Raw genomic sequence first — 16486 nt, 5'->3', positions numbered from 1 at the left:
CTTCTGTCGCAGCGGCGCTATTCAGTGGTTGTGCACCTGGGTGGGAGAGCCTTGCAGCGCGGGTGGAATCAAACCACAGATTAGGGAGTTTGAAGGCTTTATTGGTGCGGAATCTGAGGGCACAGCCAAGCCCCCACCAACTTGGACCCCGGATCCCAGCGTCACTCAGCTCTGGACGGTTCTTCCCCCATTGCCTCTGTCGGCTGCATAGACGTGAGGGGCAGAGAGGTGCTCTCCTGCCTAACATGGTACCTGCCGCTCCGTTTCTGCGCTCTGAAGACGTACATTAAGGCCACTACGACAGTCACCACGCCCAGGGTCGTTAACACCGCCAAGAAGACGGGGACAAAGTGGGAGTTCCCAGCTGTGCAGAGAAAGCGCTAAGTCAATATGCGTCCCCCCTGTCTCCAACCCCCCGCCCCCCAGCTTACCGGTCCAGACCCGCAGCCCGGTGTTAGCTCACCCTCAATATCCATCACCACGACCAGGGTGTATTTGCCTCGTGAGCTGGACGCTTGGCACTGATAAGTACCATTATGTGTTACATTGACGAAGAACGGGATCCCCACCGGCACCTCCCGGCTGGAGCCTTCCTTCAAACACCGCAGCTCGGGGTACGGGTTGCCCCTGGCTTGGCACTGCAGGACGTGTGTCGTTTTATCTTTCCACTTCAAGTACTGGGGGCATGTGGCTCGGTCAATTTTGGGACCATCTGTGGAACCACCATGTGTGATCAGACACCCAACACACCCGAGGCACAGTGGTGCAGAGGAGCGTCTAATCTTTCCAGGGCAGGGGTGGAGGGATTAAAGGTCAGGGTGACCGACTCACACAGGACACGCAGCTGGACGCTACTGTTCCTGTGCAAGAACTCGCCGTCCACCTCGAGAGTAGCACTGCAGAAGAAGCTGCGTCCGTCGTCACTCTCGGTAGCATTTAGCTGAAGTTGAGCTGGCTGCCCCGGGGCCGCGGCCGGAACTCCGTCCAGCGTGACCTGGACTCGAGCCCCAGCCATGCAACTCACAGTCACTGTGGCCCCCTCAGGGACGCTGGGCTCGCTGAGGTCCAGAATGGGTCCTAGGAAGCCTAAAGGCGGGGCATTGCCCAGGAGCTTAATGAACAGGACCTTCCTGTGGGTCAAGCCGCTCCCTCCGCCCTTCCCTTTTCTCTCGGGATATCCGGGCCACGGTTTCGGCCGTTCCAGCCTCGCCCTCTTTCCGGGCTGTGTCCAACTTTCGGGCACTCAGGCCCAGCCCACGTTGCAACTGCTATTGGGGCAAGCCAGGCCCCACCTTTTCGGCTAGTCTCCGCCCCCTCTGCCACGCCCCCAGGCTGCTGATGCCGCGCCCCCTTCCCACGCCTCCTCTTACTAAAGACCGTCAAGTTCTCCCGGGCCTCCCGTCTCTCGCCCCCTAGGGTCACGTTGCAGACGATCTCCTGGGCACCCTCCTGATCTGCACGTGCCGTGGCTGTGGCTGTGGCCGTTAGCGTGTCCCCGTGGTTCATGACTGTCGCATTAAGCATCTGGTCCCCCAGCGCCAGGTAGACCTGGGCCTCTGAGGCCGGAAAAAGCCCGTCTAGGGTGCAGTCCACGGGACACGACGTTTCCACCTCCAAGAACCGGGGGGCCACGAGGCGCGGGGGGGTCACGGGCAGGACTGAGGAGAAAGGTGGGCATGAGTACAACCCCCAGGACTGTGCCTTCCCCAGAACACCCTCATCCCACCCCCCAATCAGGATATCTTGCTGACTGGGTCACCCTTCTTCGCAGGACACACACACAGGGCCATGAAAATGGCCTTCTCCGAAGATCCCACGGCTCGGGCCTTCCTTCCGGGGCCACCCTGCCCAGTGGCCGGGGGCTTTCCTTCCCAGAAGCCTGTGAGGTCCAGGGTACCCCACTCTCAGGAACCCCAAGGTCAGAGCACCATCTACCCTGGCTCAGCTCGTCACCCACCGTCTGAAGTCCCTTCACTCACCAAAGGTTCGGAGCTGGCGGGGGGCTGAGGTGTTCACGAACAGTCCCAGCCCCTGGGGCTGCATGTCCAGTTCTGTGCGGCATGAGAAATGGGCTCCGTGGTGGCCTCTGCTGGCCAGCACAGTGGCAGTGACCTCCGCTGGCTCCTCCACTGCGGGCTGCCGGCTCAGCTCCTCCTCCTGGCGAAGCAGCACCACCGTGAGGCTGCTCCGGGGCGACCCACCCTCCACTTGGCAGCGCAGGGTGAAGTTCTGGCCCACCGGCTGCCAAGGAGGCAGGGGTGCCAGCTCCACACGCTCCGGGAGCCCTGAGAGAGGAGGGGAGGATGGCACTTAGCGGGTCCTGCAAACCCACCCACCCACCCCAGGCACTGGGGAGGAGACAGGGCAGTCCTGCCGAGAACTGTGAGCTTTGAGTTAATAAACTTAGAGGGCTTAGAACTGGGCCAGTCGAAGCGTTTGCTATTATCATTAGCACAGTGATTATCATTTCCTGTGTTGTCAGACACCTTGCAAGGCGCTGAACAAAATTTTCTGTTCTCAAAGATGGCACAATAAAAAAAAATGAGGATGGAAGGGATGAACGTTTATGACTATGATATGAATATTAAAAATTCCTGTTTATGGCCAGACGCGGTGGCTCACGCCTGTAATCCCAGAGCTTTGGGAGGCCGAGGTGGGTGGATCACGAGGTTGGGAGTTTGAGACCAGCCTGGCCAACATGGTGAAACCCTGTCTCTACTAAAAATACAAAAATTAGCTTGGTGTGGTGATGTGTGCCTGTAATCCCAGCTACTCGAGAGGCTGAGGCAGGAGAATCGCTTGAACCTGGGAGGCAGAGGTGGCAGTGAGCCGAGATCGCGCCACGGCACTCCAGCCTGGGTGACAAGACTCTGTCTCAAAAAAAGGAAAAAAAGAGAAGAATAGAGAAGATTTCACTAGGTTGTTGTGTGCATGAAGGTGGATGACCTCTTGAAGGTCTAAGGAAAGATATTAATAAACAGTAACTTTTTTTTTTTTCCCCCGAGATGGAGTCTTGCTCTGTCTCCCAGGCTGGAATGCAGTGGTGCAGTCTCGGCTCACTACAACCTCCGTCTCCCGGGTTCAAGCGATTCTCCTGTCTCAGCCTCCCGAGTAGCTGGGACTACAGGCACATGCCACCACACCCGGCTAATTTTTTGTATTTTTAGTAGAGACAGAGTTTCGCCATGTTGCCCAGGCTGCTCTTGAACCCCTGAGCTCAGGTGATCTGCCCGCCTCAGCCTCCCAAAGTGCTGAAATTACAGGCGTGAGCCACCGCTTCTGGCTCTTTGTCTCTTTTTTGGTTTGTTTTTTGTTTGTTTTTGTTTTGAGACAGAATCTCGCTCTTGTCACCCAGGCTGGAGTGCAGTGACAGGATCTCAGCTCACTGCAACCTCCGCCTCCTGGGTTCAAGTGATTCTCCCACCTCAGCCTCCCAAGTAGCTAGTATTACAGGTGCCCACCACCATGCCCAGCTAATTTGTGTGTGTGTGTGTGTGTGTGTGTGTGTGTGTGACGGAGTCTCACTCTGTTGCCCAGGCTGGAGTGCAGTGGCACAATCTCGGCTCACTGCAAGCTCCACCTTCCGGGTTCACACCATTCTCCTGCCTCAGCCTCCCAAGTAGCTGGGACTACAGGCGCCTGCCACCATGCCTGGCTAATTTTGTTTTTGTATTTTTAGTAGAGATGGGTTTTCACCGTGTTAGCCAGGATGGTCTTGATCTCCTGACCTCGTGATCCACCCGCCTCGGTCTCCCAAAGTGCTGGGATTACAGGCGTGAGCCACCACGCCTGGCCTGTATTTTTTTTTTTTTTTTTTTTTTTTTTTTTTGGTAGAGACGGGGTTTGACCATGTTGGTCATGCTGGTCTCAAACTCCTGACCTCAGGTGATCCACCTGCCTTGGCCTCCCAAAGCACTGGAATTATAGGCGTGAGCCACTACGCCCGGCCTGTTTTTGTATTTTTAGTAGATGGGGTTTCACCATGTTGGCCAGGCTGGTCTCGAACTCCTGGCCTCAAGTGATTCACCCACCTCAACCTCCCAAAGTGCTGGGATTACAGGCATGAGCCACCGCACCTGGTCTTTTTCTCTTTTATGGTTGGAGAAATATATAGCTCAGAGAGGGGAGGTGAATTACTTAAGGACACACAAAGAGTAAGTAGCAGAGCCCAAGCTAGAATGTGGGTCTCCCAAACCACAAACATGACTCCTGGATATCATGTCTAGGGACTCTGTTGGCTCCTTCTCCTAGCTTCTGGCCTGAACACCTGCATTGGCCTCTACCAGAGGTTAGTTCAGTTCTCTCCAATCAGGTTCAGACACTCAGGGCTTTCCTGGTTCACCAGCCCTGCGGCAGCCTCTCAAGATACTCTGGCACAGTCACAGGAGACTTGACACTCCCAGGCTGGGTGCCCTCCCAAGTACACCTACAAAACCCTGGGCCTCAGGCCGGGCACTGTGGCTCATGCCTGTAATCCCAGCACTTTGGGAGGCCAATGTGGACGGATCACCTGAGACCGGGAGTTCAAGACCAGCCTTGCCAACATGGTGAAACCCCATCTCTACTAAAAATACAAAAATTAGCCAGGCATGGTAGCACGTGCCTGTAATCCCAGCTACTCAGGACGCTGACGCACAAGAATCGCTTGAACCCAGGAGGCGAAGGTTGCAGTGAGCTGAGATAGTGCCACTGCACTCCAGCCTGGCGACAGAGAGAGACTCTATGTCAAAAAAAAAAAAAAAAAAAAAAGGCTGGGCAAGGTGACTCATGCCTGTAATCCCACCACTTTGGGAGGCCGAGGGAGGCGGATCACTTGAGGTCTGGAGTTTGAGACCAACCTGGCCCATATGGCAAAACCCTGTCTCTACTAAAAATACAAAAATTAGCTGGGCGTGGTGGCACATGCCTGTAATCCCAGCTACTAAGGAGGCTAAGACAGGAGAATCACTTGAACCCAGGAGGCGGAGGTTGCAGTGAGCTGACATCGCGCCATTGCACTCCAGCATGGGGGACAAGAGCAAGACTCCGTCTCAAAGAAAAAAAAAAAAAAATCAAAAAGTAGGCCAGGCATGGTGGCTCACGCTTGTAATCCCAGCACTTTGGGAGGCCAAGGCGGGCAGATCATTTGAGGCCAGGAGTTTGAGACTAGCCTGGGCAACATGGTGAAATCCTGTCCCTACTAAAAATACAAAAATTAGCTGGGCATGGTGGTGCACACCTGTAGTCCCAGCTACTCAGCAGGCTGAGGCAGGAGAATCTCTTGAACTTGGGAGGTGGAGGTTGCAGTGAGCCGAGATCGTGCCACTGCACTCCAGCCTGGGCAACAGAGTGAGACTCCATCTCCAAAAAAAAAAAAAAAAGAAGAAGAAAAGGCCAGGCGCGGTGGCTCACGCCTGTAATCCCAACACTTTAGGAGGCCGAGGCAGGCAGATCATGAGGTCAGAAGTTCAAGACCAGCTTGACCAACATGGTGAAACCCTGTCTCTACTAAAAATACAAAAATTAGCTGGGCGTGTTGGCGTGCGCCTGTAATCCCAGCTACTCAGGAGGCTGAGGCAGGAGAATCGCTTGAACCCGGGAGGCAGAGGTTGCAGTGAGCCCAGATTGCGCCACTGCACTCTACCCTGGGGGACAGAGCGAGACTCTGTCTCAAAAAAAAAAGGAAAAGAAAAGAAAAAAAAAAGTAGCCAGGTACAGTGGCTCAGGCCTGCAATCCCAGCTACTGCAGAGACTGAAGTGGGAGGATTGCCTGAGCCCAGGAGTTTGAGACCAACCTGGGCAACATAGGGAGATCCTGTCTCTAAAACAAAAGTATAAAAAAGTGTAAATGTAAAACCTCCATTCGCCTACTGCTGACTGAAAGGGGTACCCCCTTTTTTGCTTAAGAGACAGGGTCTTCGGCTGGGCGCGGTGGCTCACGCCTGTAATCCCAGCACTTTGGGAGGCTGAGGCGGGCGGATCACGAGGTCAGGAGATCGAGACCATCCTGGCTAACACGGTGAAACCCCGTCTCTACTAAAAATACAAAAAATTAGCTGGGCGAGGTGGCAGGCGCCTGTAGTCCCAGCTACGCGGGAGGCTGAGGCAGGAGAATGGCGTGAACCCCGGGGGGCGGAGCCTGCAGTGAGCCAAGATCGCGCCACTGCACTCCAGCCTGGGTGAAAGAGCGAGACTCCGTCTCAAAAAAAAAAAAAAAAGAAAAAAAAAGAGACAGGGTCTTGCTTTTTTGCACAGGCTGGAGTGCAGTGGTGCAATTATAGCTCACTACAGCCTTGAACTCCCGGGCTCAAGCGATTCTCCCACCTCAGTCCCCCCAGGGGACTTCAGGCATGTGCCACCATGCCCAGCTAATATTTTTTATTTATTTTTGTAGAGATGGGGTGTCACTATATTGCTCGGCCTGGTCTTAAATTTCCGGACTCAAGTAATCCTCCTGCCTCGGCCTCCCAACGTGTTGGGATTATTGTTGGGGCCAGGCGCAGTGGCTCACGCCTGTAATCCCAGCACTTTGAGAGGCTGAGGTGGGCGGAACACGAGGCCAGGAGTTCAAGACCAGCCTGGCCAACATGGTTGAACCCCGTCTCTACTAAAAATACAAAATTTAGCTGGGCATTAGCTGGACCCGGGAGGCAGAGGTCGCAGTGAGCCGAGATTGCACCACTGCACTCCAGCCTGGGCTACAGAGTGAGAGACGCCATCTCAAAAAAAAAAAAAAAGCTTGTTGGGGCCGGGTGCTGTGGCTCATGCCTGTAATCCCAGCACTTTGGGAGGCCGAGGCGGGCGGATCGCCTGAGGTCAGGAGTTCAAGACCAGACTGGCCAACATGGTGAAATGCCGTCTCTACTAAAAATACAAAATTAGCTGGGTGTGGTGGCGTGCACGTGTAATCCTAGCTACTTGGGAGGCTGAAGCAGGAGAATTACTTGAACCCAGGAGGCAAAGGTTGCAGTGAGCCGAGATTGCGCCACTGCACTCCAGCATGGGCAAAAAGAGCGAAACTCTGTCTCAAAAAAAAAAAATGCTTGTTGGGGCCCAAGTGAATTGACTTCACAACTGCTGCCTTGGCATGAGATTGAGATGCGTCTCTATGTCTCTATGTCTCTGTGTCTCTGTCTCTGTCTATCTTTGTATCTCACACACAAATGTCCAGGTCTGAGCTCTGGGTCAGAACCCTGGTCCATTCTTTGCAAACGGAGGGTCCCCACTCTCCTGAGCCATTGGCCACTTGCCCACACCACTACCCAAGACCAGTCCCACCTCCGGACACATCGACTCACTGTACACGGTGATGTTTGAGGAGCCTGTTATCTGGGAGCCATTGCAGTACGCTGAGCAGAGGATCCGACTGTTGCCAGTCACGTTGCTGAGGTGGAAGGCTGCCCAGCCCATGCCATTGTCCACCAGCTCCTTTGATAGGGACGTCTCCAAGACGATATTCTTAGAGCTGGGACAATCAGTACTGCAGTTCACCAACAGGGACCCTCCAGCAGGAAGCACAGGGTTCTGGGGCTCCACCCGCAGCAGGAACTCCTGCCCCTGGGCACCTTCAGGAACATAAAGAAGTCCTGGTGTTTGTTTCCTTGCCCCCCAACCCACGCATCAACATGCCCCACCATTTAACACCTCTTTCCTTGTGCCGAGACAGAAGGGTTCCCGCCCTCATGGTCCAGTGGGAAAGGTATAATCCATCAGGGACCAGGGAGAACTCAGAAGGAGGCCAGAAGAGGATCTTGATCCAGCATAGGAGGAGGTGAGTCAGGGAAGGCTTCCTGGAGGCGGGGACCGTTGCAGGCCGAAACTGAAGGCTAAGTAGGAGTTAGCAAGTGAAAGGGACAGGTGATCCTGGCAGAGGGAACCACATACACAAAGGGCAAATTTCAGGAGTTCAGATGGAGCAGGAAGCGTGAGGGGTGTGTGTGTGTGTCTTAGGGGAGAGGGATGGCCTACAAGCCGTATGCTGGGGCCTACCACCTGAAGGCTGAACTAAGGAACCAGAACTTTCTCCCGAGGATACAGAGTCAGCAGCCAGGTCGCGGTGTGGCAGGATGGGAACAGCGTTGCGTGCTCTTCCTCTACCCTCTACTGATCCCCAACACCCAGCCCTCTCCAGCCCTCCCCGGCTTGACCGGCCTCACCTGGGGTCAGCAGATAGCAGACCAGCAGAGTCCAGCAGGCCCTGGGCCACGACACGGATGGTACCATGGTGGCCATTCTGACAGAGGAAGGTGCCTTTCTGAGGTGCCCGAAGGGCAGGCAGGGGGAAAGGCGGGGCCTCCCACTGCGACGGAAGCACAGCGGTTAAGATTGCAGAAGTCTGGGGACTGTACCTTGCCCAGGCCTGCGGGTGGAAGGGGATGCTGTGGCCCTTGGAGGCCAGGGTGGGGGACCCAGACGGGGCTCTGCAAAGTGGCCAGCACTGCTGAGTATGCCCCAGGGAAAGGGCTGGTCTCAGTTGCACTGCTGGCCCCCAGTTGAATTCACAGGAAATTCGAACTAAACTGGTTTCCTTTGTTCTCAGCTCTGGGAAGCCTGGGTGGGGGGGTTGAGGCATCTCCTTCCGGCAGAACTTAGGTGGGGAGGGGAATATTCTGTCCACAGAGAGGAAGTTAATGGGGAAAACTGTAGGCACCATTGTGTAGATGTTAAGGTGGGATTTCGAGGAAACATTAAAAAAAAACAAAAAACAGAAACAGAAGCAGAATCTTGCTATGTTGCCCTGACTGGTCTTGAACTCCTGGCCTTAAGATGGCCTCCTCTCATCTTGACCTCCCAAAGTGTTGCGATTACAGGCGTGAGCCACCACACCTGGCCACCTTTGAAGATCTTGAGGACACCTCCCTATCTTTGAAGATCTTGGAGATCCCCCATCCCCTGCACGAAGAGCTAAGGTAGGTGATTTGGGGACAGCTGAGTCCCTGAGCCACTGTCTATCCAGGATTCTACTTGGTTTTTGTTTGTTTCGAGACAGGGTCTCACTCTGTCACCCAGGCTGGAGTACAGTGGCGGGATCTCGGCTTACTACAGCCTCTGCCTCCCGGGGGTTCAAATGATTTTCCTGCCTCAGCCTCCCGAGTAGCTGGGATTACAGGTGTGTGCCACCACGCCCGGCTAATTTTTGTACTTTTTGGTAGAGATGGGGTTTCACCATGTTGGCCAAGCTGGTCTCAAACTTCTGACTTCAAGTGAGCCGCCTGCCTTGGCCTCCCAAAGTGTTGGGATTACAGGCGTGAGCCACTGTGCCCGGCCTTCCAGGATTCTACTTGTAACTGGCCTTTACCCCATCCTGTTGCCCCCTTGCCCACCCTTCCAGGCAGCTGGTCACTTCATTCTAAGGGAAGGCACCAAGGGGACCAGGTGGGACCCCCACCTTTGACCTGCCTCTGACCTCAGGCCTCTGATCTGCCTTCTGGGCTTCACATCTGAGCTCCGGAGAGAGACCTTGTTGAGAGCCTTGATGGAGCCCTGCATTCACCCACTTTCCCCAGACCTTGAGGTCACAGCACCTCCTCTCTCATCTGGAGCACCCCCGCCTTCCTAATCAGGTCCCTCCTCTATTCCTCTGCCTTCCGAACAATCCATTTCCCACCTGGTGTTCAGAGAGCAGCTAAAACCCGTCTAGTGTATTTGTAAATAGCAGGGCCCAGTAGTATGGGCCTGGTGCCTGTAATCCCAGCTCCTTGGAAGGCTGAGGTGAGAGGATCGCTTGAGCCTGGGAGGTCAAACCTGAAGTGAGTCGAGATTGTGCCCCTGCACTCCAGCCTGGGAGACACAGTGAGACCCTGTTTCCACAAAAAAAAAAAAAAAAAAAAAAAAAAAAAGATGCCGGACTTATTGGCTCACATCTGTAATCCTAGCAGCACCTTGGGAGGCTGAGGTAGGTGGATCACGAGGTCAGGAAATCGAGACCATCCTGGCTAACACAGTGAAACCCCGTCTCCATCAAAAATATAAAATTAGCTGGGCGTTGTGGCAGGCGCCTATAGTCCCAGCTACTCGGGAGGCTGAGGCAGGAGAATCACTTGAACCCAGGAGGCAGAGGTTGCAGTGAGCGGAGATTGTGACGCTGCACTCCAGCCTGGGTGACAGAGCAAGACTCCATCTCAAAAAAAAAATAAAATAAAATAAAATAAAAATATATATATATATATATATAAAATTTATAATACTTATGTAATAGTGAGACCCTGTCTCTAAAAATAAAAAAGAACGAAATATTTGTAAATAAGTCATATTTCGTTTTTTGAAACAGAGTCTCACTGTGTCACCCAGGCTAGAGTGCAGGGGTGCAATCTCAGCTAACTGCAATCTCAGCCTCCTGGGTTCAAGTGATCCTCCCACCTCAGCCTCCCTAGGAGCTGGGACCACAGGTGCACACCACCGTACCTGGCTAATTTTTTGTAGAGACCGCTTTCACCATATTGCCCAGGTTGGTCTTGAACTCCTAAGCTTAAGGGATCTGCCTGCCTCGACCTCCCAAAGTGCTGGGATTATAGGCGTGCCCTGCTACACCCACCAGTAATATTTCTGATAAAGAAGTATGTCTGCACCAGGTGTGGTGGCTCATGCCTGTAATCCTAGCACTTTGGGAGGCCGAGGTGGGCAGATCACGAGGTAAGGAGATCGAGACCATCCTGCTTAACACGGTGAAACCCCCTCTCTACTAAAAATACAAAATAAATGATCTGGGCATGGTGGCAGGTGCCTGTAGTCCCAGCTACTTGGGAGGCTGAGGCAGGAGAATGGCGTGAACCCGGGAGGCGGAGCTTGCAGTGAGCTGAGATCGCGCCACTGCACCCCAGCCTGGGCGACAGAATGAGACTCCGTCTCAAAAAAAAAAAAAAAAGTACAAAAAATCAGCCAAGCTTGATGGCACACACCTGTAGTCCCAGCTACTCAGGAGGCTGCAGCGGGAGGATTGCTTGAGCCCGGGAAGTGGAGGTTGCAGTTAGCTGAGATTGTGCCCCTGCACTCCAGCCTGGGCGACAGAGAAAGGTCACCTACGCATGTTTAAGGGGCCTCTGCACATATCTCAAGCCGTTGACAAGAAACCAAGTACAGTCTGGATTGCAAACAGTGGATAATTTAAGCTCCAGTTGATATTTTTTTTTTTTTTTGAGACAGGGTCTCAGTCTGTCACCCAGGCTGGAGTGCAGTGGCATAGTCTGGGCTCACTGCAACCTCTGCCTCCCAGGTTCAAGTGATTCTCCCACCTCAACTTCCCGAGTAGCTGGGATTACAGGCATGCACCACCACACCCGGCTAATTTTTTGTATTTTTAGTAGAGACGGGGTTTTACCATGTTGACCAGGCTAGTCTCGAACTCCTGACTTCAGGTGATCCGCCCGTCTCGGCCTCCCAAAGTGCTAGGATTACAGGCATGAGTCACCACACCTGGCCTCCAGCTGATTTTTGACAGCCACATTGTTGCTATAGGATCCTTTTTACGTGTGATGGTGATGGTCTCTGGTTCTCCTCATTCCCACAAAGGATGAACCACAGCACCAGTAACACTGAGAATGCTAAGGGCTCTAGCCCAGGTTTTCTCCCAGGTTCTCTGGTGTGTGCCCTCCTGGTGACAATGAAATTTAAGCTAATTGCTTTCACTGGTTGAGTCTCTGATCTTGAGTGGCTGTGTCCACATTTCATTTTTTTCTGCATCCATGCTCCATAGACTCTGTCCTTTTCAGACATTCTGGGATAAAAAGATTTGGATTTTTTTTTTTTTTTTTTTTTTTCCTGAGGCAAGGTCTGGCTGTGTCTCCCAGGCTGGAATGCAGTGGCAGAATCATGGCTCACTGCAACCTTGACCTCCCAGGCTCAGGTGATCCTCCCACCTCAGCCTCCCTAGTAGCTGGGACTATAGGTGGATGCCACTACACTCGGCTAATTTTTGTATTCTTTCTAGAGAGGAGCATTTGACATATTGCCCAGGCTGGTCTCGAACCCCTGGGCTCAAGCGATCCTCTCACCTCAACCTCCCAAAGTGCTGGGATTACAGGGGTGAGCCACTGTGCTGGGCTTTCACTCTTAGTCTATTAAACAATGAAGGTAGTTATTGATCCTAACTCTTTCGTATTCTTCTTCTTTTTTTTTTTTTTTTTTTTTTTTTTGAGAATGAGTCTTGCTCTGTCGCCCAGGCTGGGCTCACTGCAACCTCCACCTCCCGGGTTCAAGCGATTCTCCTGCCTCAGCCTCCTGAGTAGCTGGGATTACAGGCGCCCGCCACCACACCCAGCTAATTTTTGTATTTTTATTAGAGACGGGGGTTTCACCATGTTGGTCAGGCTGGCATATTCTTCTTTCTAAGAACTGAGAGCAAGGAGGCTGTATTGAATCTCTTCATGCACCAGGAACTGAATTCTGAAGATGATCTTATTATTATTATTATTATTTTTTGAGACGGAGTCTCGCTGTGTTGCCCAGGCTGGAGTGCAGTGGCGCAATCTTGGCTCACTGCAAGCTCCGCCTCCCAGGTTCACGCCATTCTCCTGCCTCAGCCTCTCCGAGTAGCTGGGACTACAGGCGCCTGCCACCACGCCCGGCTAATTTTTTGTATTTTTAGTAGAGACAGGGTTTCACCGTGGTCTCGATCTCCTGACCTCGTGATCCGCCCGCCTCGGCCTCCCAAAGTGCTGGGATTACAAGCGTGAGCCACCGCACCCGGCCAGATGATCTTATTATTATCAGTATTTTTTGAGATGGGTTCTCACTCTGTTGCCCAGGCTGGAGTGAGGTGGTTCAGTCTTGGCTCACTGCAACCTCTACCTTCCAGGTTCAAGCGAGTCTCCTACCCCAGCCTCCCAAGTAGCTGGGATTACAGGCACCTGCCACCACATCTGGCTAATTTTTCTATTTTTAGTAGAGACAGGGTTTCACCATTTGGCCAGGCTGGTCTCGAACTCCTGACCTCAGGTGATCCGCCCGCCTCGGCCTCCCAAAGTGCTGGGATTACAGGCGTGAGGCACCACACCCAGCTGAAGATGATCTTATTAAATTGCTCTTCTGCCGGGTGCGGTGGCTCACGCCTGTAATCCCAGCACTTTGGGAGGCCGAGGCGGGCGGATCACAAGGTCAGGAGATCGAGACCATCCTGGCTAACACGGTGAAACCCCGTCTCTACTAAAAATACAAAAAATTAGCCGGGCGAGGTGGCAGGCGCCTGTAGTCCCAGCTACGCAGGGAGGCTGAGGCAGGAGAATGGCGTGAACCCCGGGGGGGCGGAGCCTGCAGTGAGCCGAGATCGCGCCACTGCACTCCAGCCTGGGTGAAAGAGCGAGACTCCGTCTCAAAAAAAAAAAAAAAAAAATTGCTCTTCTAACAATCATGGATTGACACTGTTCCTTTCCTTTATTGTGAAAAAGTTAAACTTGGCTGGGCATGGTGGCTCACATCTGTAATCCCAGCACTTTGGGAGGCTGAGGTGGGAGGATCACTTGAGCCCAGGAGTTTGAGACCAGCCTGGGCAACATAGGGAGACCCCCCATCCCTATTATTAAAAAATAATAATAATAAAGAAAAAATAAAAAACCCTCTAAAAGCCTTTTGGGAATCTTCAGTAAAAACATGGGACCTATTCAGCTACATAAATGTTTAAAGTTTTTTTTTTTCTTTGAGACTCAGTCTCACTCTGTCACCAGGCTGGAGTGCAGTGGTGCGACCTTGGCTCACTGCAACCTCTGCCTCCTGGGTTCAAGCAATTCTTCTGCATCAGACTCCCAAGTAGCTGGGCCTACAGGTGTGGGCCACCGCACCCAGCTAATTTTTGTATTTTTAGTAAAGTCAAGGTTTCACCATGTTGGCCAGGATGGTCTCGATATCTTGACCTTGTGATCTGCCTGCCTGGCCTCTCAAAGTGCTGGGATTACAGGCGTGAGCCACCGTGCCCAGCCTTTTTTTTTTTATTTTTTCCGAGGTGGAGTCTCACCCTGTCTCCTAGGTTGGAGTGCAGTGCCGTGACCTCAGCTCACTGCAACCTCCACCTTCCAGGTTCAAGCGATTCTCCTGCCTCAGCCTCCCAAGTAGCTGGGATTATAGGTGTGTGCCACCACGCCTGACTAATTTTTGTATTTTTAGTAGAAACGGGGTTTTGCCATGTTGGCCAAGCTGGTCTCGATATGCTGACCTCAGGTGATCCACCTACCTTGGCCTCCCAAAGTGCTGTGATTACAGGCGTGAGCTACCATGCCCAGCCAAAAGATCATATATTATGTATAGAAATAATAAGACCAGCCAGGTGCGGTGGCTCATGCCTATAATCCCAGGACTTTGGGAGGCTGAAGCAGATGGATCACCTGGGGTCAGGAGTTCAAGACCAGCCTGGCTGACATGAGGAAACCCAGTCTCTACTAAAAATACAAAAAATTAGCCAGACCTGGTGGCTCGTGCCTGTAATCCCAGCTACTCGGGAGGCTGAGGCAGGAGAATCACTTGAATCTTGGAGGAGTTTTTAGTGAGCTGAGGTCGCACCATTGCACCCCAGCTTGGGCAACAAGACAGAAACAACGTCTCAAAAGAAATAAATAAATAAACCAACCAAACAAACAAAACCCAAGAATAATAAGACCATTTGGAATTACTGGACTAATAGAATAGCTAAGGTTTCTATAGAGGCAATAAAATGTATTTTGAAAGAGCTGCTAACTATTGATGCTGACAGTATTTCATTCCTGTGAGTGACTCAAGCATATTATAAATAGCTAGTAAAAGCCTGGCCAACATGGCTACTAAAAATACAAAAAATTCACCGGACGTGGTGGCGCATGCCTCTACTCCCAGCTACTTGGAAGACTGAGGCACAAGAACCGACTGAGCCCTGGAGGCGGAGGTTGCAGTGAGCCGAGATTGTGCCACTGCACTCCAGCCAGGATGACAGAGAGAGACTCTGTCGCAAAAATAAAAATAAATAAATAAATAAATAAATACCTCGTAAAGGGAACGAAGCCTGTGGGGTTGAGCAAAATGTACCAGCTGTGCCTGCAGTGAGTATAACAGCTTTACGACTATGAGGAAACAATTCTTTTTTTTTTTTTTTTTGAGATGAAGTCTTGCTCTGTCGCCCAGGCTGGAGTGCAGTGGCATGATCTCGGCTCACTACAACCTCCACCTCCCAGGTTCAAGTGATTCTCCTGCGTCAGCCACCCAAGTAGCTGAGATAACAGGCACCTGCCACCACACCCAGCTAACTTTTGTATTTTTAGTAGAGATGGGGTTTCACCATGTTGGCCAGGCTGGTCTTGAACTCCTGACCTCAGGTGATTCACCCGCCTTGGCCTCCCAAAGAGTTGGGATTACAGGTATGAACTACTGCGCCCGGCCCCAGCCAAAATTTTTAATAGCAATGTAGAAAAAGAAAAAAACATGACAGGCGTGGTGGCTCATGACTGTAATTCCAGCACTTTGGGAGTCCGAGGCGAGCAGATCACCTGAGGTTAGGAGTTCGAGACCAGCCTGGCCAACATGGCGAAACCCCATCTCTACTAAAAATACAAAAATTAGGTGTACTGGCCCCACGCCTGTAATCCCAGCTACTTGGGAGGCTGAGGCAGGAGAATCGCTTGGACCTGGGAGGCAGACGTTGCAGTGAGCCGACATCATGCCACTGCACTCCTGCCTGGGCGACAGGGCAAGGCTCCATCTCAAAAAAAAAAAAAGTCAACAAGACAACCTAGTTTCATCCACAAATATGTTGCAATGGGGCAAAAGACAGAAAGAGGAACTCACAGACCAAAAGAGACTTAAGAAAACTGGCCTCGAGCAAATGCAATTGGGGACCTTGTTTGTATTTTTATTTATTTTTTATTTTATTTTATTTTTTGAGATGGAGTTTCACACTTGTTGCCCAGGCTGGAGTGCAGTGGCGTAATCTCGGCTCACTGCAACCTCCGCCTCCTGGGTTCAAGTGATTCTCCTGCCTCAGCCTCCTGAGTAGCTGGGATTACAGGCGCACGCCACCGTACCCGGCTAATTTTTGTATTTTTAGTAGAGACGGGGTTTTGCCATGTTGGCCATGTTGGTCTCGAACTCCTGACCTCAGGTGATGCGCCTGCCTTGGCCTCCCAAACTGCTGGGATTAGAGGCGTGAGCCACTGTGCCCGGCCCTGTATTTTTATTTATTTTATTTTTTTTTAGAACTAAAAGAGACTTACAGAAAACTGGCCTCAACCAAATGCAATTGGGGACCTTGTTTGTATTTTTATTTATTTTTTTATTCAGAACTAAAAATAAATGATCTATTGGGCGGGTGTGGTGGCTCATACCTGAAAGCCTAGCATTTTGGGAGGCTGAGGTAGGGGGATCATTTAAGCCCGGGACTTCACCAACCTGGGTAACATGGAGAAACTTCGCCTCTACAAAAAATACAGAAATTAGCTTGAGCGTGGGAGGCGGAGGTTGTAGTGAGCAGAGATTGCGTCACTGCACTCCAGCCTGGATGACAGAGCAAGACTCTGTCTCAAAACTATGGGGACAGTAAATAACAGATTAGCGG

At 52.1% G+C, this 16486-nt stretch overlaps 1 protein-coding gene across 2 annotated transcripts; it reads right to left on the bottom strand.

The window, feature by feature from the left end:
- Positions 1–80: 80 nt before the first annotated feature.
- On the bottom strand, positions 81–8428 carry ICAM3 (intercellular adhesion molecule 3). Of its 2 annotated transcripts, none has more exons than XM_030820887.1 (7): positions 8136–8428; positions 7278–7544; positions 1980–2285; positions 1371–1658; positions 832–1086; positions 464–712; positions 81–364 (listed from the first exon to the last, which is right to left on the bottom strand). In XM_030820887.1, exons 1-7 carry the CDS (start codon positions 8209–8211, stop codon positions 162–164), a joined length of 1644 nt encoding a protein of 547 aa, XP_030676747.1. In that variant the 5' UTR covers positions 8212–8428; the 3' UTR covers positions 81–161. The 2 variants fall into 2 exon arrangements, with proteins under 2 accessions (XP_030676747.1, XP_030676748.1); XM_030820888.1 differs by having other exon boundaries at positions 7278–7444; positions 8136–8173.
- Between the last annotated feature and the right edge of the window lie 8058 nt (positions 8429–16486).

This window comes from Nomascus leucogenys, chromosome 10 (genome assembly GCF_006542625.1).
Source record: "Nomascus leucogenys isolate Asia chromosome 10, Asia_NLE_v1, whole genome shotgun sequence".
NCBI lineage: Eukaryota > Metazoa > Chordata > Mammalia > Primates > Hylobatidae > Nomascus > Nomascus leucogenys.
Note: the sequence above shows the minus strand (reverse complement) of the source record. Positions and strands in the feature narration are given on the sequence as shown.

What these genes read in the sequence shown, in the direction of transcription:
- ICAM3 (XM_030820887.1), bottom strand. Translation starts at nt 8,211, where the DNA reads ATGGCCACCATGGTACCATCCGTGTCGTGGCCCAGGGCCTGCTGGACT. An exon ending in CCGCCAGCTCCGAACCTTTG is followed by an intron (nt 1,659 to 1,979) that starts GTGAGTGAAGGG and finishes CTTTCTCCTCAG; the next exon opens with TCCTGCCCGTGACCCCCCCG. An exon ending in CGTGGTGATGGATATTGAGG is followed by an intron (nt 365 to 463) that starts GTGAGCTAACAC and finishes TTCTCTGCACAG; the next exon opens with CTGGGAACTCCCACTTTGTC.